Here is a 25459-nt window from a genome sequence, read left to right as displayed (position 1 = left end):
CACCATCGCAGCATTCAGCAGTGTTCGCTGGTATCGTATTTTCCCCCTCACACCAAGTAGCCATATATGCGCTACATGTTTAATCCCACTACTCATGCAGAATTCATACATTTGCAATACTTTTACGTTTTTTGGCTTAAAGCTTTACCATCTTCCCATCATTTAAGCCCTTGCACCGCCCCATAGATGGGCAATCTTGGACAAAAGGCATGGAGGGGGCAGGAGGAGACGGGAGGGGTTTGGGGGGGGGGTGCCACTGAAGAGAATACTATGGGCAGTAACATGGGTCTTAGGACACGGCTGAGGAGCGAAAAGAAGGGAGGATGGACGGACGGGGTAGAGGGGAGGCTTCTGTTCTGACAAAGCTGGCCCTTGTGCTCCCCCACAGTTGGCATGTTGGCACAGTGAGGTCAAAAGAGGCTGGCACTCAGCGTCGTTCCCTCAGTACCATGAAACAAGCAATGAGCAGCATTGCACCAAAAAACACTAAACCTAATTAGCCACTACAACTGTTACCATTAGCCACCACGCAAGCTAAGGACGTAAACCACGTGTCAAAAAGGAGTAACGGACAGGATTTTTGCAGGAGCAGTCACAAATGTAAGGTAAGAATTGCATTGATTTATTAGCCTTTTAGTGAGAAAATGACTGACAAAAATGTGTAATGACGATAAAATTGCGCTGCAAAGATTTATAACTATGCCCCAAGAACAGCAATCAAAAGACTGAACCTAAGTTGACATTTCGTTAGCATGCATGTGATGCGAGTGTCTGTCCCTGGGTGACAGCAGGGTGACCATGTGTGGGCAATGGAGATGATGACGACTAGTCCAGGAGCAAGGACCCTTTGAAGTCTAAACGGCATCAAGGAGAATACTAACAAGGGAAACGCGGATGACATTGCAGATGCCAGCAGATTGCTAAAAGCAGTAAGTAGAGCTCTCCCTCTATTCAAATTAGGGGCTGGCGGTAGGAGACTGGGGAACGTGAGGACACACAGAGAGAGTGAGAGAGAGACACACATCCCTGAGGCACGAGTGTGTCCTCAGTGACCTTAGACTATCACTGAGAGAGCTCACTTTTGTATTGCATCATTGCAGTAAGGTTTCATTAATTCAGTTTATTTTGATTGCATGTACAGTTTTAAATCAGTAGAGCTTATCGTTAGTAGACATTAAGCCGTCTCGCAGTGGAAGAGACGAAACTTCTTTCAAGCTACAATAACAGAAGTCTGCTTGCCTGCTTAATTTTAATTTTTTTTTTACTTAAAATGACCTGGGTGAAGGAGAATCTTCACGGGCATGTTACTACGCATGTTATAAGACTGAGCCAGCGAGAAATGCATGATGCATAACCTTGCCTTTGAGGCTGTGACCCCTGGGAGGAGCTTGACGGGTGATGGGAGGTTTTGTTTCCCTCTGATTGTTTGACGGATGAAAGCGCGACTATGTCAGCGGGCTTTCTTTGAAAACAATGGCAGATGTGTTGGTGAGGACTGACGGCTGTTTCAATACTGTTTGTGGGAAACACTCGCGGCAGAATGAGTTCAGACTACGAATGCCAAAGTCAAAAGGAGTTCAAACGACAGCAGGAGACGTCTGAGGATTGACCTTCATCAAGGTCATGTTAGTGACAACACATTTGTTGACAACTAAAAATTTTTGACAACAGGACATCTAAACATGGCAAAAACAGACATGGCAGGAGTAAGTGAGCGAGACACAACACCAAAGACAGCTTTCACATCAATAGTGACACCTCTAAAAACGCAGCAGTGAAACCCCTAAAGAGCAGTGATGGGCCACCTGGCTGCAGATTAGAAGGTGTAGCTCCACATAATCTGTGCCAACCAGATCAATGCAGACTGAGCAATCAGCTGATTGAAATTAGCTTCTTTTTTCATCCAGGTTCACTTCATTGTCGAGATCAACTGCATTAAATGCACAAGTAGAAACCTATCGTTTGGAATATCCACCTAAAAACGGTTACATTAACTGTTTTGGTAACAGTTGCGTTGCGAGTGCTAAATCATTCAGAGGGGATATGGGCAGCCTAACCAGAACTAGCAGAATAGAAGTTCTGAGTGCCTGAAAAATGTTAATAGCTTCTAAATGCTGGTTTCCACTACCTACCAGACAGTGTCCTCCTTGCAGTCAGTCATCCAGGCACTTTCCTACCATCACTTAGCAATACATTGGAAAAAGCCAACTAGCAGGGGTGATAGTGAAACAAAATCCTGAGCCTGAACTTTTTCCCCTGCTCTAAGGACGACAACAAGATAGCCTACTGCATAGTGACGCAACGTAGGCCTATTTTGACACATTATTCAAACATTTAATAGCCTGTGTATGGCCATTATTCAAGCCTGATAGTAGAAGAAAACCCTGAACCTGTAACACTTTCTGAGATAAGAATAACCTAATGGCTAATTATTATCAATGTTTTTATTTTTGCAAAATCTGTCAAGCATGGAGCCTGAATACTATCAGCGCTGAACTAGCCAACCATTCCCAAGGCGTACTTGTTCACCAACCGCAGTGCAACAATCAACAATAAGTGCATCAATTGAATTATTTTCCCCTAAAAGACAACTTGAATCATGATGTCATGCCAACTACAAAAGTTGTTCAGGGTGGCCTCACCTTGCTGGACACCAGCTTGACGTTTCCCGACGCCAGAGCCACGGCGGTGTCTGCCATCACCTCGGCCTTGATGGAGCCCAGGCCTCCTGTGGCACTGGTCTTTATGAAGCTGTCCAGCACCACGTCAAGCAGGTCTGTTATCTATTGGAGAGGAAGAGGAGAGGAGAGGAAGAGGAGAGGAGAGGAGAGGAGAGGAGAGGAGAGGAGAGGAGAGAAGAGGAGAGGGGAGGAGAGGAGACAAGAGGGGAGGAGAGGGGAGGAGAGGGAGAGGGAGAGGAGAGGAGAGGGAGAGGAAGAGGAGAGGAGAGGAGAGGAGAGGAGAGGAGAGGAGCATGGGAAGAGGAGAGGAGAGGAGAAGAGCACGGGGAGAGGACATGAGAGGAGAGGAGAGGAGTGGGGAGAGGAGAAGAGAGGAGAGGGGAGGTGAGGAGGGGAGATGAAATGAGAGGAGAGGAGAGGAGAGGAGAGGAGTGGGGAGAGGAGAGGAGAGGAGAGGAGAGGAGAGAAACATGGGAAGAACACATCGTCAGCCAGTGATGAGAAACAACAGGGAGGAGAGTAGCAGAGCTGACAAAGCAGGAATGGTGTGAGATAGAAAGAGGTAAAGCAAGCGACAGAGAGCAAGTGAAAGAGTGAATGAGAGAGAGGGGAAAAATGAGAGCAGGAAAGAGACAGAGACAGACGGGTATTTTTAGTCTTCGGGTTTTTCACTTGCAATGTGCTGTACAACCAAGCAACCCCACCAGTTGTTCCAAACAATGTGCAGTGCAGCGACAAACAATGCAATTGATGATGCAAACGTCGGAAAGACAAACTAACTCTTATTGTCCTAAAAATGAGTCCTGCCCCACTTGTTAGCTGTAAAGTGGCATGTGAGAATTGACTTTGTCTTCGTGCTGTTTAACTTGATTGGAAGAGCACTTTATCTTTACGGAAGATTATTTTCAGACCAGTAATTACCAACTTAAAATTACCAACCATAAGTGAATGCCTTTAGAATACATGATTTAGGCTGAACAACAGACAGCTCTTTGCAAAATTTGCAGAACAGAATGTGGAAACAAGAGACAGCTACATAGACCTATGAAGAGGAACCCCCCAAATAAAGAAACACGAATAGATACTGAATAACAAAGACAGTAGCTAGCTGAAGAGAGTGAGTGAGTGAGTGAGTGAGTGAGTGAGTGAGTGAGTGAGTGAGTGAGTGAGTGAGTGAGTGAGTGAGTGAGTGAGTGAGTGAGTGAGTGAGTGAGTGAGTGAGTGAGTGAGTGAGTGAGTGAGTGAGTGAGTGAGTGAGTGAGTGAGTGAGTGAGTGAGTGAGTGAGTGACATGAAAATAATGTTAAAAAACACAGACATAATGAGAAGTCAGAGAAGCAAACCGACTGTCCTGGTGTAATACTGGATACAGTAACTGAGAGAGAGAGAGAGAGAGAGAGAGAGAGAGAGAGAGAGAGAGAGAGAGAGAGAAAGAGAGAGAGAAAGAGAGAGACAGAGAAACAGAGAGACAGAGAGACAGAGAGACAGATAGACAAGGACATGGAGACAGACAGACAGACAGACAGGCAGGCAGGCATATAGAGACGGACACAGAGACAGAGACAGACAGAAAGACGGGCACAGAGAGACAGACAGACAGACAGAGAGACAGACAGACAGACAGAGAGACAGACAGACAGACAGACAGACAGACAGAAAGACGGGCACAGAGAGACAGACAGACAGACAGACATGGAGCCCCAGTGAGCCCCCCCAAGTCTGACCTGCCCCAGGCTGCCCCAGATCTTGGCCTGGATGGAGGGGTACATCTGCTTCTCGTTGATCGTCATGGTGATGAGCTTGTCCAGGATGGCGGTGACCCTCTGGCGTTTGGCGTCGTCGTTGTGCTTGCAGAAGCGCACCAGGTTGAGGAGCCAGGGGGTCATGTACTCCAGACACAAGTGCTTCAGCTCGATGCCTGCAGTGCACACACAGAGAGGACGAAAGGTGCCAATTTAGCACATACAAATAGACGCAAGGAGGCAGGACTTGCACACACAGAGGGGATGAAAGAGGCTAATTTAGCATATTCAAACAACAAACACAAGGAGCAGGGCTCTGAATTAATACCAGTCAACCGGTCAAATACTGGTGAAAATTCAGTTTGGCTTGAAGAACAGAAAACTTACTGGCCACTTTGACCCATCAGTGAATGTGTGTTTGGCTAGTAAGTTGAACATCTAGTAGCCATTTTGGCTGGTAAATTAATTTAGAGCCCTGCAATGAGGTATTACAGTATTGCTCACAAGATGCTTACACAATGTTCAGTGGAGACTGAACAACATCAGCTCGTTTTCATGATTACATTTCCAGACTATGGTAAACATTTGAGCTCAATGCCTGTGTACAGTACACACAGGGATGGAAGTGTGAAAGATCCCAATTCAGTGCATACAAGGAAGTAACACAATGGAGCAATATCACTGCATCACACACTGCGTACACTATGCTGTGATGACTTGCAAACAACACAATATCAGACATACCCCGTCATGCTCATGAATACATAAGGTATATGTACTCTACTGATTATATCCACACAGCATTAATGTATGTCAAGCACATTAATAGTGCATTTCGCTACCCACTGCCAGAGGATGTATTAGCAGAGTGTGTGTACTTAGGAGCAGAGTCCATAAATAATAAGAGCCTCAAACTTTAAGAGTTTGTGAGATGTTGTGTATTATTGTAAATATGCAAAACCCAAGTGCTTGAGTATGCTGGAGTATGCTGGCATGGGTATGATTTGGATAAGACACAAAAGACATTTATAGATAAATGTCAGCAAAAATTGCACCAACATCCGTGAGCCTGTGTGTGCAAGAGTAACTGTACCGCCTGGAAGAGTATTTGTACGTGGTGATTGGAAGTGAGAGACGACCTTACTTCAGGAGCTGCTTCATTCAGAAAATCAGCTGATTCTCTTAACATATTTGCATGAAGATACATCAAAGTGCATTGTTGTAAAATTATATGTGTAATATATGGTACTAGATTGTAGTTTGTAAATTCTGTTTGCTTGTCATGGATTATGGAGATACTGCAAGATGTCAGGACTTGGGTTTGGTAGTAGCCCAATAAGAGATTTACTTTTTAGAAAGCTGAAGACCTAAACGTGTGAAAAGTATAACTTAATATTTCATTGTTCTGTATAACTCCTGTGCACTTTTTATCGGCATGCAATTGATGTATGCTATGATTATGTCCTCAATTGTAAAACACTTTGGATAAAAGCGTCTGCCAAATGTAATGTAACCAGGGCTCTAAATTAACACCAGCCAACCGGCCAAATGTTGGTGAAATTTCAGTTTGGCTGGTAGAAAAGACCAACTTACTAGCCACTTTGCTCCATTAGTGACTGTTTGCTTGCCTAGTACGATTAACATCTACAAGCCATTCTGGCTGGTGATGAAAAAAGTTAATGTAGGGCCCTGAATGTAATGTAAAGTAATTGAGACTCCTGATCGTGTGAGTGGTGGTGACTGGACTTGCTGGGCATTAGCTGTGGTTGTACCACCTGACGTCTGGGCCCCCAAAAAATGCTGATGACCCATATACTTAACCCTTTGAGGAGTACCATCACAAATATGTGATTAGAATTTTGCCCAAATTTTGGGTTCTCATTATGATGTCAGTGTTTCCCACAGAAATTTAGGAAACTATGGGGGCAGCCGGGGGTTTATTTTGTCCGGGGGGGGGGGGGGGGGGGGGAGTGTTCTCACACGGGCCTTTTTTTTTTGGGGGGGGGGGGGGTGTATTCTTGCAGCGGTAAATGCAAAACGGCAAAACAATGACTACAGTATGACATTGGCGCATGGAGAAACTGTAGGCCTGGGCCTATATTTCAGCCATTTATATTTTGAGAAATAAGGCTACATAAGATTTTACCCATGACTTGTATAATAGTAGTACATTGTCATTGTCAAAAAAATGCAGTACAGTGAATAATTTCTGTTTACAACACAGTTTCATTCGTCCCTCATGCAGGGGTCTGGGAAACAATAATAAAACAAAATAGGAGCAGAGATAAGAATTTAAGAGCACTGTGAAATTGTTAACGCATAGACAAAAAGGGTCTTAGAGGGTAGGCTATGCCTTTTCCCCCACACATATCTGTAGGCGTACACATTCTACATGAGGGGTGCTGGTCACAGGGCCAGTTTTTTCCAAATTCCTCCCATTAAAAGGGCTGAACAACATATTACACATTTATGTCTATATTCACATTCATTACACATTAATTTCTATATGCAGCCCGATGTCTCTTCTGCTGTGTCAATGAAGGTCTGTCACCAAACTCATTACAACTGTAAAACAAAGCCTAGGGAGTGTTAGTAAACTCATCCCAACTGTCCCTTCTCTGAGGGTTTTTTATATTGCTCCCAAACCCAAGTAAACTACAACAACTTGACTAGGCTTTTGATCCCTGTCTTTCAAGCACTTGTGGTTCTCTCTATAGCAGGGGTGCCCAACCTTTTTTTAACCAAGATGTACTTTTGAAGTTGATGGTCTGCCATGATCTACCAAGTCAAATTCAAGGATGTCAGTGTGAAAATTTAAGATCACCATTTATTAATCACCATTATTATGAACAAAATGTTTTCAGTAGGCTACTATGGCCGTATCTTTTCAGTGTGTTTTTAAAGTGTGTTGAATAGCCTATCTTTACAAAGCAATGCAGCACTGATAGTATGCGGAGATAATTTCAGTCATACACAAGTCATAAACAACTGAAACAATTTCAAAATGATAAACATTTGGTATATAAAAGGCACATAGGCCCTATTTCTAAAATATGATGAAGCATTATCATGCCTTCAGTGGTATAGGCTACAAATTAAAAAGGGCTCAGAAATTCACCATTTGTTATGGGTAAATAGTAGGCTACTATGAGAGAGAGAGAGAGAGAGAGAGAGAGAGAGAGAGAGAGAGAGAGAGAGAGAGAGAGAGAGAGAGAGAGAGAGAGAGCAATGAGAGAACTCATTGGATTGGTTAACACCCCTGTTAAGTGTGACTTCTTCTATGAAGTTTTTTTTCCCCAGCTCTCTGTGACAGTAGCACAGCAAAGGCTTTCTATTACAATTACAATTATTTTGGCCAATCGTTTTTTCCACAACTGGATCAAGAAACAGCACAAATTGAAGTGAATTCCATACATGTCAACAACTAACATTTCCCTTACACGCGGCACGCGATGTAAACGCAGTTAGCGATGATGCATGCGACTAGCGATTTGGACGAAGATCCTCGCATATCGGCGTGTCATAACGCATCGTTGCGCACATGTTCTGTTACTCACCCGATGTTACACGTGTGCACACATGAATCAACTTACCCTTACGGTCACTTCCTAATGCTTTCCCCTCATTCTGTGTTACCGTGGGACTACTTATCTAACCAATACAGAGTCTATAGGATGTATTTACTCCAGGAGGAAAATGCGAAGGAAATTCAAAATCGTAATTCAAATCGTTTTTAACAAAAACGGATATCGTTTAAAAAAAAAAAAAAAAAAAAGTAAAAAAAATTTTTTTTTTTTTTTTTTTTACATTTTCGTAAACTATGGCGGCCAAATTTAAACTATGGCGGGCCGCCATAGTTTCCTCAATGTATGGGAAACACTGGATGTCATAACGTCTTTGCGAGATTTTTAACACAGACGTCTATGGGAGCTGTAGAGTGTTCCAGTAAAATTCTAGAAGAACCTCTAGAAATTCCTTAATCCTCAAAGGGTGAAATGTTTGACAAGTAACTGGGACTTGTGACTGTGTGAGTGGTACTGACTGGACTTGCTGAAGCCGGAGATGCACTCCTCCAGGAACTCCAGGGTGAGGTGAGGCTCGTTGGCCGCCAGCGTCTTGCTGATGGACACGATGAAGAGCGTGTTGTTGGCCGGGATGCAGAGCCCCGACGTCTCCAGCAGCTGCCCCTCGATCTTCAGGTTAAACGTACACGTTAAGGCACAAAGCAGGTTGTAGGCAGCGGACCTGCAAAGATGAAGTGGAGATAGATACCAAAAGGTTGGGGTTTTTTAGATTTTAGAGTTTTTTGGGGATTTTTGCCTTTACTTATTTCGGACAAGACAGTCGGAGAGTGTGACAGGAAATGAGTGGGAGAGAGGGGGGAAGGATCGGCAAAGGACCTTAGGTCGAATTCGAACCTGGGTCGCCTGCGTGATGGTACAAAGTCTAAGCTCATTGAGCATGCGTCTCCACAAAAAGTTTTTTACTAGCCCAAAAATGATGACGAATAATTTCTACTCTGCCGGAGGACTGAACAACATGGAGATATTCATCCCTGTCAAAACAGCCGTGTTAGATCACCAATGGCACAATGGAATTCATTGCTAGCAGAGTCAGCAGAATGATGGCTGCTCCTTGTTTTTTGTTCTGCTCTCCATGTGTGAGCAAGATGGTGAAAAATATTGTTGTTCACTGTCTCACAAAACAACAAAGTTATGAAACATTTCACATTTTTGAGGACATGTTCTTGAGAGATGATAGTCCTAAAACACCATTTAATCATCCATACCCCATCCCCACTGTGCACCAGGCTTGGACTCAGGACTGCATTAAGACAATGTGGTCCCCCCAGGCACTACACCTCACTGGTGCCCCCTTTATGACCAACATTTGTTAAGTTTGGTTTCTTGTGGTGCCCCCTCACTGGTCAAAAATGGTCGGTGCCCCTGGGCACTGTGCCACTGGCCCTTATGGATGATCCGGCCATGCTTGGACGGTCACAAAAGACAAGCGTTTTGTGACACAAAGTTATGATACATCTCACATTGGAAAGGACATCTGCTTACGAGAACATTCTCCATGCCCATGCATCCACATGGGCTTTCATCAACACTGCCCTACAAAGGCAAAGTGCCGTATCTACGTCAACATTGAAAATGCGAAAAATGCCTTCAAAGCCTTGGTAAATTTGAATATTTCCACAATTGGACACATTTGGACTTCAAATCTTCGTCACAAGATATAGGAGATGCAAAGAAGACCATTTTCAGTCTACTGCACTTTACCTTTGTAGGGAAGAATACTGACTGACTGACTGACTGACTGACTGACTGACTGACTGACTGACTGACTGACTGACTGACTCACTCACCGGAGGCTGGGATCGGAGCTGCCCAGGTTGAGCAGTGCAATGTTGAGCAGGGTGCCCGGCACGTCCTTGGGCCGGATCTTGGTGTGCTGGGGTATGGAGTCGGGCTGCGAGAGCTCCCAGCGCGTGCGGATGTGGATGATGCACTGGACGATGGCCTCGCACTCCTGGTGCATGAAGGTCAGCGGCGTGCCCTGGTTGGCAATGGTCAGCGTGAACTGGCTCTCGTCCACCAGGCAGATCTCCTCCACCTCAAAAGGTCAAAGGTTGTCTTATTAAAACCGTTTTTTAACATCCACAAGCTTCGGTTCACATTTGGATCTGGTTACTTTTAACCTTCAGCTCTATTATTGTCTTGACATGTGGTAGACATTTAAAGTAATCTAGATTACCAAAGTGTGTAGGAACACAAATAGGACAAACATTACAGTGCAAGACAAGCCAACATTTAGTTATGTTAAATAACATTGTAACCACAAAAAGTAACATTACTTCTATCCACTGCATTAACCACAAATTAAAAACCAAGCTACCAGTAAGTCTAATGCACTGTACCGTGCAATCAACTCCAAACGGGTATCAGAAACAGCAATAAAAGCAGCAATATACTGCAGAGCAATACCTCGGAGGCATAGTAGATGTCGTTGAGGAATACTGACTGGCCCAGGACCCGTGTCCGCTCAGCTGACGTCACCTGCACCGCTGTGGAGCCCACCTGGACAGAGGAGACACGAATGCTGATTCAGCTACATCTGCTGCGATTACTGTACAGGCCAACACCAGAGATTCTAAGAGTATTATCCAGTCTCTCTGCCAACACGGCACATTCTGGGAAACCTGCTGTTCTCATAACCCTGCTTTGATTTTACATGTGTTATAGCAAGGACATCTAAAAATGTGTTACAATAAAATAAAGCAGTGGTAATGTGTCTTTATGATTTTTCTAGGCAAAAAAGGTGCAATTAATTAATTTGAATTGTTCAATTAACTTGAATTACACAACATTATTTTTGTCTTTTTCTTTTGACACACATTTCAATGAAATTCTCAATGATGAACCATTATTGGGCGATGGAAAGATGGCATTCAATAGGCATCCACCCACTCTTGGTCAGGCAATTTTCACACCTCCAGGCTACATACCAGTCACTCTCAGATTACCTTCACACATCCAGGTTATATTTCATCATGCGGAAATTCTTAAATGTCATTTCTCTTCGTATTCATCACAGACTGTTTATGGAACAAATTCAAAGATGTTTTTGAGTTTGGAGCAATGTGGCTACAGGCTGACATTGTGAAAAACCAAACTCGATTCACCCATTACATTTTAGATACACAGAACAGGCCTACATACTCATGGAGGCTTCACCTTGAATGTATATGAAGTGCATGTGCGCTGTGCATTCTCATGTATTTTCCTTCCCCAACGCCCAACCTTGACACTGTATGTAATTTACACATGACATTTCAGATTTTATTTCAGGAGATGCATTAAGGTTTCGTCTATTAGAAAATTGTGTGCATGCTTAAGCCTTTTCCTAACCTTGATGGAGACTTTGGTGTCCTTGTGTGCCAGCTTGAGGGCGTTGTGGAAGACCTTGAGGTCCTCCTCCAGGGTGAGCGTGGCGGCGGGCAGCTTCTGCTGGTCCGGCTCGATGTGATCGGCCAGCCGGGCGGGGGTGTCGATGAAGAGCAGCTTCTTGCTCCCCTTGAGGCCCGTCAGCAGCCGCTCGTGGTACTTGGTGTACTCGCGCACCCATGTGTTGCAGTTGTAGACAAACACGGCGGCCACGTTCTCGTAGGCGAAGTTCGGGAACACCACGAACCACTTGGACAGGAAGTCGGTCTTGAAGCGGTTGCTGGGGCCCACGTGCGTCAGGTCCACCACGATCTCGTAGGGCTTGGCGTAGTAGGGCTTGAGGGTCAGGAGGACGTGGTAGATGAGGAGGTCACCGTTGATCTGGCCTGTTTTGAACCTACAACACAAGAGAAAGAATAAGGTTATAAGGGAGGGCAATAACAATTTGCGACAGCTTGTGAAAACTTGATAAAATGTATATTCCTGAAACAAAGATGAATGGCAGAGGTTATAAGGGGTACTTGAGTGCACTTGATTGATTTTGGAACAACAGGTGCAACACAAGAGAAAGGGTAATGGAGAATGGAGGATACTGAAAGCATATCAAACGTGCAACAATGGTGGTATTGCTAACCCAGCAATAGAAGAGAAGAGCAGAGGTTGTAAGACATACTTGAAGGCAGTTGTTGGTTAATACCAAAATGACAATAACAGCGGTGAGGCCATCCCTTCTGACACCTTACTTTTTTTTTATTCAGAGATTGATCTACATTCACAAAAAAAGGTTGATGAATTCATCTAATCACAAATGAAAGCGAAGTGTTTCACTACACACTTGGTGAGTGCATGCATGGGGAGCGCAAAAACATAGCACTGCTAAATAAGTAGCTCGTTTCAGATGTGACCACACAACGCTGTATCTATTTGTGCGCTTCTAATAGTGCTTGTCATTTTTATCTTTGTTTCAGTAAAAAGGGCGGCCTATAAACCAAGCAGCAACCCAAGGAGTCCTCAAATAACTCCGTGACAGACGAAGGTAAGGCTCCCTCACTGAGAGAAGGAAATTCTTCTTCGCCAAGCCTTGATAACGAGCGCATCTTCTGATTTTGTTGACTTCTTCTAATACAGAAAACACTTGGGCATCATCTGAAGGATAATAGCATTGTTCCAGCAGCATCTAGAGTCATGGTATGTATGTTTTTTCAAGTATCCTTGAACCAGGACACAATAATGTTTTCTTCAAATAGCCTGTCTTGAGATAAGGTTTATGTGATCTGAAAATTAACCATTATTAATATTGGTATAACCTTGATATAGAAAACTGAAAAAGGTTATCCCACTGGCTGCTGAGTAAGACTGTAGTGGAAATCTCAAAATAAAAACCCAGTTATGCATTCTTTACTGTCTGTGATTTGACTGTTGTCTGACAAAGCATGGGGTAATTTCCAGTTCAGAAAAACAGTTATCGAAATGGGTGGCGAGGTATTCGCTTTCTGATATCCACTTTCAAAAAGCACATAACAATATCCTTTCATTAAATCATCCTTTGATGATCATTTTTATTACATGTACAATACACTTGAGACATTTGGGATGACTGACTTTCAGGATCATACAAGACCATTAAATTATCATTCTAATGGATTACGGAAAAAGTTGAGAGAAGTTGATAAGTCAACTACTGTAGGTAGAGTGTCTTAACAGTCATTTGGTTACCAAAGACATCTTGGTGAAGGTCAACCATGTGCTAATGGTCATGTTTCATAACAAAATGACTGTCTTTATATTATTTTTTTAATTACAGACAATGGCCTTCAGCGTCACCCCAACGTCCTTTAATGACCCCACTGTGGTCTCAGACATGAGCCCAACGGACAGCACCAGCAGCCCCTTCTCCTCCAACACCACCAGCTTCCCCTCCAGCAACACCACAGGGCCATGTGAATGGGACTGGGGCTGCGTTCCGGCCGAGGTGGCCTTCGTGGTGATGGCGTCGGTGGGCAGCCTGGTGGTGTTCCTGCTGGCCTCCATCCTGGTGCTGGCCTGCCAGGTGTGCCGGCTGCAGCGGCAGCAGTACAGCAGCGGCCGGGGGCACACCCGCAGCAACGTGGACCTGGTGAGCGGCACGGGCTACTGGGGGGCGGGCGCCCGCGCCGAGGGAGGAGGCATCGTGGGGCCTTGCGACGCCTCCAGCGTCATGCTGGAGGAGGTCAAGGCGCAGGAGGAGAACGGGGCTGACGGGAGCGATTTTGACCAGGAGGGGACGGAGGAGGGGAGCGAGGTGTTGGTCACTCAGGACAGTAGGCCCCAGTCGGGGATCAGCGTGGCTCCCGTGGGCGAGCTGATTGCCATAGGGGAGAAGGACGACAACACCACGCTTCCCCCACCACCACCACCGATGCCAGGCTCTACCTCCAGGGAGTCGTGCCTGGAGATGGGGAAAGACCTGGAGGACATGCCTCTGGTGGTGTAACCCAGAGATGGCAGAAAGGGAAGGAAGGAAACTAGAAAATCTATTGGGTGTAATAACATCAATGCAATCTCAAATGTTAGGGGTAGGTAGGGAATTGGCTTCAACAGGGGTGTTTGAAGACTATGGGGTTGAATCATTTTATAAAACATCATATTATATGAGAAAAGGTGTTAATTTGATGCCCTCTCATGGATCTTTAAGACTTCAAAGTGATGAGTCCCAATGTCAGTTTCAGGTAAAGAATAGGAATCGTTCTGAATAAACATGTCATGACAGGCAAATATCTACTAACCCCAACTCCGATGAAGTTGGGACGTTTGGTAAACAGTGAATAAAATCAAAATGCTATCATTTTCAAAACACTCAATCTATTCATTAGATGGAGAATAGTGAAAAGACAACATATTAAGTGTTAAAACCGAGAAAAAATATTGTTTTGGGGGACATATGTACTCATTTCTAATTTGAGAAATCCAACACGTCTCAAAAGAGTTGGGACGGGGACAATAAATGGCAGCAAATGTCGAGGAAGACTAAAAACAAAACAAAAGACAACACTTAACAGTTAAATACATTAACCGATGAGATGATTTTATATAAAAAACAGTGTTAATTCCTATCTTGGACATGATTTCACCAGCTTAAATGGTGGGTGTATTCCTTGTCATGTTTTGCAATGTTTTCCTTTCTGTAGTGCTTACAGTGTGACAGGTCTTGACCAAAAACCCACCATTTTATCACATGCTGGTCCTTATGATGGAGCCAAACTGTTAAAACATAGTAGAGAATGCAATTTGACCTTACTATGTGGCAGTAATCGAAGATCTCCCTTCAAAATATAATGCATGAGTGGCTTTTCATGCTGTTTAAAACCCATTTATACCATTCAGCACTGTATTTAACTCTACAGATGAGTGAGAACATCTTAACCAATGCACTACTGCATCCGCATGCCATCATGGAGGCTGACTTTTGAAGCTAGCACTAACACAAGTTGGATGGTCCATTTTCACTGTAGCACAGGATGTGCAATGCTCTATTATTGTCAAAAAGAATGGACTTCTACAACTTCTGCTGACTTCTGTAAGCAAAGGACAGTTTCCCATGTCTTCTGGGTCTATTTCAAGTGAGCTCAGGTGCTTAGGAGAATGTTAAACCCCTGTGTCATTTTCATGCATTAAGCATTCTTAATATGGTCAATTTTCAATAGCTCTAGCACTCCAGGAATTAGAGTGAGACTACAGCCAATATATATTTCATGATGTCATGAACCTATACAATGATTTTATTAACAAAAATATGTCTTATATACACTCAATCGTGGTAAATCAAAGGGAATTCAAAAATGTATGTAATAACTATGGTAATTATTCCCTTTGCATCTTTAATTCTGAGTGACTCAGCCTCTCTGTGATGATCTTATACCTGGACACCTATATTGTCAGTCAGTACAATTCATTTTGAAATGTTCTTCTTTGTTGTTTTATCTTATTTGGATGTTTACTAAATTTCACTGATCCCCGTCCCAACTCTTTTGAGACGTGTTGGATTTATCAAATTAGAAATGAGTACATATGTCCCCCAAAACAATATTTTTTCTCGGTTTTAACACTTAATATGTTGTCTTTTCACTATTCTCCATCTAATGAATAGATTGAATGTTTTGAAAATGATAGCATTTTGATTTTATTCACTGTTTACCAAACGTCCCAACTTCATCGGAGTTGGGGTTTGTATGACTGATTTGTCATGAAATACTGCAAGCTTGCTAGGGTCTAAGTATTAATTGCAACTAAAAACAGTAAACATATAATTACTATTTTTATTTAAAAACCATTTCTATTTTCTAAAAATATTTTTTACATTAATGATAACACTGTAATCTTTATTTACTAGGTATATAGAATGAACGGTCTTGCTTTTTGAAGAATACTTTCAATGTGGGGGTAGTACTTGTATTATGGGTAGTATTTATAATTGCTCTGCATATGAACTAATAACAATGTACTGTGAGACTGATACTGTACCTTGCAGCCATTCACACACTCTGTATGCCTTTTGTGATTTCAAAACCAAATAAAGTTCTACGAACAACATTTCTGTTCACAGTGATAGAGTGAAGAGAGTGTCTCAGAATGATCTGTGTCTTGGTTTAACCCATTTTAGCCTGATGACTCGTATATGTTGTTTGACCTTTGGTGCCTGGAGCGACATATACGCTGCATTCAGGCTCTTCATATTTTAGCTTTTTAAATAAAAATGTGGGTATGTTACAGCTGAATGAACACATTCTAATGCAAGATGAGGTCTTTGTGTTTAAATGCAACGTATTTCATGTTCTTATGTGCATCAGAGGCTGAGATATTTAGGTTTCTAACATTCCCAACAAGGGCTTAGGCATTCAGTAGGCAAGGTGCTTTAGGCATCAATGGGTTAATGGCTGTACACATAACCTTGAGTCCTTACGATAAACAACGAAGACAACTGAATACAACCAGCAACACAAAACGTGGCGTAACAGTGTATCCTGTAATACAGCATGATGTCAGGCATCATGAGGGCTGCCAACTACTTCATAGCTCAAGTTGAGATATTTCAGTCTGTGAGGAAAAAGGACCATCTCTTTCTAAATCCTGATATGATTAAAACATGTTCTATGGTAAGCTCAGCTAAGATGTCACTTCAACATGGATTGATATGGCATGTCAGCATCCGAGAAGAAACAAGAACTTCAGAGCACCATTTCCCACCACCACACCTGCAAGCCATATTTGCTCACCATCTGTGAATTTAGTGAATATTATTGTTAACCAAATTATAAAGGAATGTGTTAATGCACATGTGTAAAACACATCAAGATCGATCGCTGTGATACATTATCCTGTGCCATTGTATAATAACTCATCTGCCAATCATCCTGCATAAAAATGCAGGGCATGGGCCATTTAAAAGACTGTCATCATGCTGTACTCTACTCAAACATCAGACAGATATCACATGCCCTTCACCAAAATGGGTCTCGACAGCTTTCTGTGCAAGTTTTCACGTACAGTAAATCCCCCATGAGTATGTTGAACATGCTCTGTGAATAATTTAAGCAATTACTCTGATAGTCCTGATTCGGGCCATATGCAGCAGATGGAGGCACAAGTGGTTATATTACCCATGTTCAGGATTGGCAGCTGAATATGCAGACAGGGGCAGTCATCAGTATTGAACAAGTATCCTCACACATCAACAGAAAGTACAGCCACAGACGACAGTAATCAATTCTGTAGACACTGAAGTTGTCATGTAGCATGTTATGCTCTGTACTTTCTGTTGGTACATGCTACAGGATAACTTCAGTATCTACAGAATTGATTACTGTGGTGTGTGGATGTTAGACCCACCTAGTGCCACACCACTGGTACTTTTCTTTTTAAACTAAAATCCCTTTCAAACGGGGGGTGGGGTGGGGTGGGGTGGTGTGGGGTGGGTGGTTGTTTCACAGTATTTCCTGTCACTCTATGAAGCAACTGACTCGAGTTCCGTTTTCCACAAACCTCACACTCTTGATAAGGTCTCTCGGTGCGCTCGGGCTTGGCTGATGCAGGTTCTTGGTTGAGAGAGGTTTTTTGGTTCTAGTCGGTTTGGAATAGGATGCGTTTCAAGACTAGAGGACAGGCAGTCTCATAAAACATACGGACAGATGATATCTAATGATCAACAGCGGCGAAAGAGGTCATAGGAACTGAAGGTCAGTAGTGAATGATTTTTTTTTTCAAACATTTTTTTGATAACCAAGTCTTTCCTGTTGTCTATGACAGCATGAACAACTACCCAACATTGATGTTCATTTTTTGATTGTGTTCATTTGAACTACTCTAGAAAAAGATATAAGTTTGAAATATGCACATACATTCTGTTGCAGATGTATGGGGATTTTCAAAAAATAAAAAAAAAGAAGTGCAGAGAATTAGTCTAAACTGTGGGTCTAAGTACAGCACCTACATATGAACTTTAAACAAGATTAATGGGTAAATATGTAAATGCTGAAAAAATTAAATAAATAATTTAATGAATGTTTATTTACTCTATATCGATTTAAATAAGAACTCTTTTTTTATTGTTTCTCATTTTAGACAGCTCCAAAAACTGAACGTTATGGAACATATTTTTAGTCTCCTGCTGCTGTTGTGCGCACTTGCACCATCGCCGTTGAAGGGCGCAACCGTAAGCTTGCAGAGCACACCCACCCTGCCTGAGAGTACAACTGTGCATGCACTGAGCAACACCACCATGAACACTACAGTAGCGCAAGGCAGCTCTGCAGAACCTAGCCAGGACACTCACAATTTCACAGTCATCACGGGAACTGAGGCAAACACTGTTGCATTCACTGGTATGCAGGAGAGTGGTACCGACGGACCTACAACAAATCAAACCCTGAGTCAATCAATGAATTCAACAACTGAACAGCCCGGTCCACCTCCAAAGGCCATTACGACAGAGCTACAAACACAGGCACCAAATACGCAGGAATCAAATTCAACACTTGAGACTACAGAGAACACAAACCAAACAGAAGTGACACCATCACAGTCTAGCGCAGATGTCACCCACCATGATTCTAGGAACCCCATATCAACGGCCACTACAGAACAAACAACCAGGGCAATCATTCCACAACCAGGGATGTTAACTACTCCTCAACTATCCACATATTCAGCATCGGTGAGGCCAGAGCCAACAACTGCTTCTACAGTGAGTCGTAGTGCAAGCACAACTGTGAAGATCCCGCGACCAACACCAACCTCTATGAAGAGCACCACAAGAAAAACAGTTCCACCAGTTAAGCCCAAACCGACTCCAGAAAAAAATGACGACGAAGCATCCGAGACGCATGGGATCGCCGCCGCGGTCATCATTAGCCTCATTTTGCTGATGATGTTTGTGGGAATCATATTCATCATGGTGAAAAAGCGCAAGTGGCAGAGGAGGCAGCAGGAAAATTCCGACTGGGCCGGTCCGTCGCCGTTCCTCGACGGAAGCAGCCAGCCTCATTTCAGCAGGAGTTCGACCAAAGACGAGTCCAAGAGGATCTCTTTCGTCGGCTTTCTTCCACAGAGCCTCTCGAAGCGCCACTCTATGCTCGATGACACTGACGAAGGCCTGGCCATGGACATCGTGCCAGCTACCACGTTCGGACAGACCACCGACACCACCATCGAAACCAAGCCACAAAATGGAACAGCTAAAGCTAAAGAGCACAAGGCTCAAGAGATTAAAAATGAGCAAGATCATCAGAACACATCAGAGAGCCTTCCGGTGACAACTGCTGTGGCTGACCATAAAACCCAACCTGAAGATGCAGCCATCAAGGAAAACGACAACTCTGAAGGAGGCCTAGAACAGACTCCATCTCTTCAGCCATCCACTGGCTCCACCAATATCCCGGAACCTCCTCAACCTTTACCAATCCCCTCTTCAGACATCCCCGAACCTCCTCCACCACCAACCGCCTCCTCAGACATCCCTGCGCCTCCTCCACTTCCAACAACTGCTTCCACAGACATCCCTTCACCCCCAACAACCACCTCCACAGACGCCATCTTTCCTCCAGCCCCAGACATGGATCTCCAATCTTCAAATGACACATTGCCAGCATCAGAAGTGCAGATCCCTCCTGCACCGCCTTTACCCGAATCATAGCCTCAAACAAAGCAAACAAACAATAGGACAAAATCAAATGGTGAATAGAAAGTTGATCCTGAGCTTCAGTTAAAATGAATGCAAACTGCATGGTAACGAAATCTCTTTCTACAGAACGTTTCATTAATTAGCCATCCTGAATAACCATGTTTAAACTTCAGTCATGTCACTGAAAGATTGATATAATGTGTGTCTGTGCAGTAATGGATTTATTCCTAAAATAAACTAGATTACTGAGACAATGCGCTATGAGGTGAAACATTCACTTCAACATCACACAGAAATGAAGATACATAGGATAGTCAAGGATACAATATACAGTAAGAGTGCTAAATGCTGTGTGAAACAATAAAGAGAGGAACTGCAATGGGGCTGCAAAATGAAGCCCATTTAACAGTGAGTTACTGCAATGCTACAGCCTCAAAAAGCACCGGTCTGGGTTTTGTACAGAAAACTGGACTGTCAACGAGCAACTGCATGAAAAGAAACACAAACAAGGAGCTACTGCCTACTGCCTTACTTACAGACTTAAACACTGACTTCTATTCAGAGCCAATTCTAATGGGACTGGTTTAATTTAGCAGATGTGACATTCAGTGCTAAACTTGGCACACACCCAGAAGAACCTAGAAGAAACGGTCACTTTAACATCAATGTATGAATTCATCCCTGTCAGGTCTCTGTCAATCACAAAACACTTCTTGACACATTCAACATGTTGACTGTTTATCAGTGTAAACCCTGTCTGAGTTTTTTATGTGGATTATTGCAATGGACTCAGTACATGGCACCAATGGTATAGTGTAATTCAAAATATGACTAAATCAAAACTGTAATAGTGATGTTATCTACAACTCATGTGTCAGACATTAAACTGCTGATTTTTAGCATGTTCTGCATCAAAAGAGGAGGAAATGTCTGCAGACCACAGCAAGAAACTTTGCAACTATTTTAAGCTGTCAAAAAACCCTTCCTTTTCAAATGTGACAGTTTCCTGTATGGGCCCTTGATGTTTTTGCCGGCTCTGGAAAGCTAAATACACAACTTCATTGCACATCACATTGTACATTGTGCTCAACAGCTGAAAGTACTTAATAAAGCGCTTATTTCTCAGTAGCCCTTACAATGGTAACAGGGGAAAGTTCCCCACTGCAGAACAGGAAAAGCTTTTTTAAGCACTATGTGATTTTAAAAGGTGCACTGTGTAGGAGTGTGGCCAGAGAAGAGGTTGAAACTGTGCTGTCTACTGCCAAATTTGATCATTTCATTAATATTTATTAAGTAATAAACTTCTGTTTACTAATATGACCAAAGTACAGTAAGTTTTCCAGCAAAATATGTCACATTTGTGAATGGGCAGCATGCATTCTGGAAATAACCTACTAGAAATATTACACAGTGCACCTTTAAGCACTGCAAGTTTGTTCGATGTGCTAACCTTTCTAAGATAAGACATGTGTATACCGATGCTGGTTGTAGGCAAACTGTACCATAGCAAGAAAAACACATTCGCTGATTTGTCATGATTTCACCAAGGAAAGAGCTGTGAGTGTTGCAATGCAAAGCTGTACTGTAACAACACCTCTTGCTTGGGGTGTTGTTGCCAGGCAGTTCCCCATGCAGAGGGGGTCTGCTCATCCTTCCTGATTGGTTCGTCTGGCTGCAACAAATATTAAAGCTCAATGCCAACGCTGCCCCTGCAGCGACGTGCCAGGGTCTCTGGACGGCTCTAACTCACACCAGAAACGCTCCTGTCAGGGAATCTAGTCAGTGTCTTCCCTGAGGGAGGCAAGCCCAGTCTTGACAGTAATGCAGCAGTGTGTTATTTATTGAGGGTTATGATGCGTGCAAGCTTGTGTCTTTTGGTACGCGACAATTACAGGCAGTGAGCTCAGTGTGAAACTCTGAAAATAGTTGAGTCACTGCGAGACACAGTGGGCTATTCTGCCATTCATTACTAGCCGAGCATGTTTCAAAATGTGTATGCGAGACGGTCGACTGAATGAGGCTGTGCTGTGAGAAACCTGCTCACATTCTTTTATGGTGCTACTGAGTTGACAGCATCAACATACTGTAGCAGAGGCCTAATGGTGACTGAAATTAATGGACTGTTTCAGATTACAGCTATAAGAAGACAGCTCGAACATCTATATGGTATTGAAACCCTCGAGCAGTAAAATCTAGCTATGGTGACAGTTTATAAATCCTAGATCATGATGTCCACATGTAATCTGTGTATAAGAATAGTGTGTAAAGATTAAGGCAAGGGGAGCAGATTTTAAATGATCCAAGGGTGTCAGGGATCAGCTACCTGTATATGGGAACAGACTGGAATCTGTAGACAATGTGCCATTTTACCAAATAAATCTACCAAACATGTATTCTGTAAACTGTACATTAATGGGGTCATAATCATAGAGATGTGCAATGTATGAACACATACGCAATTGTCAACACCCTTCTTTTCTTTGGCGAGAAAAAACATGTTACAGTTACTTGCCATTCATCTATTGTTGCATGTTACACCTTCAATACAGCACAATACAGAGCTATTGCTTCAAACACCTCAAAGACGCCATGAGTTTAGGAGAGAATCTGCTTCAATGCCCTTTCCTTTAAAAATACAACCCAGCGAGAGAGTGGATGGCAAATGACTAAGTGTGTCAGAGGAGCCACTTCTCCTTTCAACTTCCTCATTTCAGCTATTAAGACCACAGCACAAAGCCTTCCGATTCTCCTCTGTCCGCCCGGGACCAGAGGCGGACTTTTCATTTGACAAACCTAGGCAATTGCCATAGGGCCCAGACCAAATCTGTCCCTCATAGGGGCCCCAAGCTGTCACACCAGTCGCAGTAAACACAAAAAAATAGTCTAGATCTTAATTTGTCACTTATGTAAAGTAATGAAGGATATATATGAGACAGCATACTAAAATAGCACCAAAACACATAGTTTTATATGTCTACATGACTTTTGAGGGCCCCATGCTTATATTTCGCCTAGTGCCCCAAAACAGCTAGATCCGCCCCTGTGCACAACGCAGCTGAAAGAACACTGCAGCTGGGGCTGGATAAATTTCAGTTCAGCTGCATTCGATCTACCAGTTGTCTACTTTGTCATTTGCAGTAACATGTTCACATTGACATTTAGTTAGATGGTGTTTGTTTTCAGGGGGGAAAAAATCTCACAAAGTGAGAACTAGGTGCAACTCAGCAACTAGTGAATTTCCACAAGACATCCTGTGTGTCAACTCTGACAGTCTACAAAAGCTGCCAGTCTAGAAAGTGTGATTTTACAGAATCACACCAAAATGAGCCAAATCCATCACAAGCCTAACCATAATTACAAATTCTACAAGTTCTACTGTAGGTATGACACACCTACATACTCTATCTCCATCTATGGTTGTTGCCATCTTCTGTGTTGACAATCATTTTGCGATATGACAACAGCGCAACACTGAAAGTGAGATTATGGGACAAAAAAATGCCCATGACAGAGTTCAGAAAGAGCACTGCACCAAAGACCACTGAACTCTGGTATTGTACATACATAGTCATTTCACATTGTGGCTGTGAGACACTGCTTCAAATACAACCCACACTGGCTGGGAAATGTCAGAGAGCATTATTAAGGTCTGTTTAGACTCCTCCTTCAGTTGCAGGACACATACTGTCAGCAGGGGGCTAGCAGCAGATTACGGACAATTCAGCCTGGGAGAAATATATGCTGATCACTACAAGGGGTACCAGCTCTAAAAGAGTGGGGTGTGGTGGCTTTTTGGGTACGTGATCTGCCATCACCCCTCGCTGACAGTACGTGTCCTGCAACTGAAGGAGGAGTCTGAACCAGGCTTTACGCTTCTTGAACATGGGTCCTTAACCACCACAGGACCCCTGAGAGCTAGCAGGAGGAGGACACATGCATCAGTGGAGGGGCACGTCATCAGCTACATGCCAGCACGGCAGGAAATCATCCCCCTCAGTGTGTGTGTGTGTGTGTGTGTGTGTGTGTGTGTGCGCGTGTGTGTGCGTGTGCGTGTGTGCCTGTGCCTGTGTGTGTGATTGTGCCTGTGCGCGTGAGCATGTGCGAGAGTGCTGTGCAAGCTGTTTTACCTTGTGTTTGGGTGGCAAGCTGATTTTTGGTTTCTGACTTCACATTGCCTGTTCCTTCTCATGAAACTCCCGTGGTTTTGGGGTGGGGCATGCCACGAGTATTGATCAGTGTGTGGGCATCATCATTAAATGCCCACTTACAGGGAGTGTGAAATAATGTGTGTGTGTGTGTGTGCGTGTCTGTGCGCGTGTCTGTGTGTGCGTGCGTGCGTATCTGTGTCTGTGTGTCTGCCTGTCTGTGTGTAAGTGTGTGCGTCTGTTCATCAGAGCAGTGCTGCCGCTGTGCGATTAAGTTGTGCTAAACGAGAGAGAGAGAGAGAGAGAGAGAGAGAGAGAGAGAGAGAGAGAGAGAGAGAGAGAGAGAGAGAGAGAGGAGAAGCGGAGTTTCCTGAGTACCCGGGTGACTGAGCACTACATAGAGAAGTCAAAGTGAGATTTACCTGAATGTGTCTTTTTCCTGTGTGTGAGCAGAGGAGAAGTTTCCAAATAAAGGGGTTGTGTAAACTGAAGCAAAGACATTTCTGTTTAAGCAAAAGGCTGTGGGTAGGCATCCACTAGACAAGTGCATTTAGTAGTACGTAGACCCGTCAATGGTGCACATAAATGGCGCAATGGAAAGGTCATTCCATGATTGAGTCCTAGACCTCTTTGTACGCTTTGTTTGTGTGTCTATCTGTTGTTTCGCAGCTCCCCTGACCCTTCCCTTTTCTCCTTGGTGTTGTTCATATATTTTTTTCAAAATAATAAAAACATTTTTTCACAAAAGATAAAAAACAATGCAAAAATACAATAATTGTATGATGGGGTCAGTGGATGTGGCAGCAAGTAGGCAAGTTGGACTGCTGGAGGGAGCTGGTGAGAGAATGGCAGAGGCTATTAAAAAAAGGGGGGGGGGTGATGGACCAAGACAGAGAGAAAGATGGAAGGAGAGAGGGAGCATGAGGGAGGAGGCAGAGAGGGAGGCAGAGAGGGAGAGGGAGGGAGGGAGAGAGTCAGAAGGAGGCAGAGAGGGAGAGGGAGGGAGAGAGGAAGGCAGAGAGGGAGGGGAGAGGGGGGAACGTGAGGAAGGAGGGAATAGAGATGATTGTGCGGATGCTGAATATAAAAGATTGCAGTCAGCACCTCCCTGCCTCCAAGCTTCATCAGCAGCAGAAGGGCCACTCACGCCAACACTCTCCACTCGCACCCTCCCTCACTCCCTCACTCCACAGCGCTGCAATTCACCATCCCAACCCCTTCCACATCCTTCACTTCCCTCCCGATCAGCCTCTCTCCCATTTTCAACACCTTTCCGCTCCTCACTCAAACTCTGACACTCATTCAAACCCCTCCTCCCTCCCGCTCCCTTTTCTTATCGCACACACACACACACACACACACACAGACGCACGCATGCACGCACACACGTGCACGCACACAGATGCACACACACACACACACACACACACACACGCACACACAGACACACACACAGACACACACACACACACGTGCACGTACGCACACCATCTCCCTTTCATTCCTCTCTCTCACAAACACACACCTCCCTCTACTGTTTAGCTCTCCATTCGTTCTACCTGCTCTGAGCACACAGCTAAGCGAGTGTGAGAGAGGGAGAGAGGGGAGCGAGCAGCCTGCTGCAGCACAAGCAGCACTGTAGCAGCAGAGAGGAAAAGAAACAAGAACAGAAGAGAAGGAGACGAGAGAAGAGGAGAGGAGAGAAGAGAAGAGGAGAGAAGAGGAGACACTGGACGCAGAGAGGAAAAGAAACAAGAACAGAAGAGAAGGAGACGAGAGAAGAGGAG

The 25459-nt window shown here is 43.9% G+C and overlaps 3 protein-coding genes across 8 annotated transcripts in view; 2 read left to right on the top strand and 1 right to left on the bottom strand.

Moving 5' to 3' along the window:
- Positions 1–25459, bottom strand: part of nf1a (neurofibromin 1a) — a 126371-nt gene that overhangs the window by 36542 nt on the left and 64370 nt on the right. For all 6 annotated transcript variants that reach the window (XM_063205226.1, XM_063205228.1, XM_063205229.1 and 3 more), the window contains 6 exons: positions 11337–11769; positions 10413–10505; positions 9794–10041; positions 8465–8667; positions 4405–4598; positions 2643–2783 (listed from right to left, as the gene is read on the bottom strand). In XM_063205226.1, coding sequence (XP_063061296.1) covers positions 2643–2783; positions 4405–4598; positions 8465–8667; positions 9794–10041; positions 10413–10505; positions 11337–11769 — 1312 coding nt within the window. The remainder of the gene's footprint in view (positions 1–2642; positions 2784–4404; positions 4599–8464; positions 8668–9793; positions 10042–10412; positions 10506–11336; positions 11770–25459) is intronic.
- LOC134454299 (uncharacterized) lies at positions 313–14126 on the top strand. The gene is made up of 5 exons (XM_063205232.1): positions 313–605; positions 792–929; positions 12341–12408; positions 12501–12560; positions 13177–14126. Exons 4-5 carry the CDS (start codon positions 12558–12560, stop codon positions 13843–13845), a joined length of 672 nt encoding a protein of 223 aa, XP_063061302.1. The 5' UTR covers positions 313–605; positions 792–929; positions 12341–12408; positions 12501–12557; the 3' UTR covers positions 13846–14126.
- On the top strand, positions 17403–23510 carry LOC134454297 (uncharacterized). The gene is made up of 2 exons (XM_063205225.1): positions 17403–17584; positions 17970–23510. Exon 2 carries the CDS (start codon positions 17992–17994, stop codon positions 19537–19539), a length of 1548 nt encoding a protein of 515 aa, XP_063061295.1. The 5' UTR covers positions 17403–17584; positions 17970–17991; the 3' UTR covers positions 19540–23510.

Source organism: Engraulis encrasicolus, chromosome 8 (assembly GCF_034702125.1).
Source record: "Engraulis encrasicolus isolate BLACKSEA-1 chromosome 8, IST_EnEncr_1.0, whole genome shotgun sequence".
In the NCBI taxonomy this organism is placed as follows: domain Eukaryota; kingdom Metazoa; phylum Chordata; class Actinopteri; order Clupeiformes; family Engraulidae; genus Engraulis; species Engraulis encrasicolus.
The sequence above is the reverse complement of the archived record's forward strand: the minus strand, read 5'-3'. Positions and strand labels throughout refer to the sequence as shown.

Excerpts from the sequence above, each read along its gene's own strand:
- LOC134454297 (XM_063205225.1), top strand. The coding sequence starts at position 17,992 with ATGGAACATATTTTTAGTCTCCTGCTGCTGTTGTGCGCACTTGCACCA.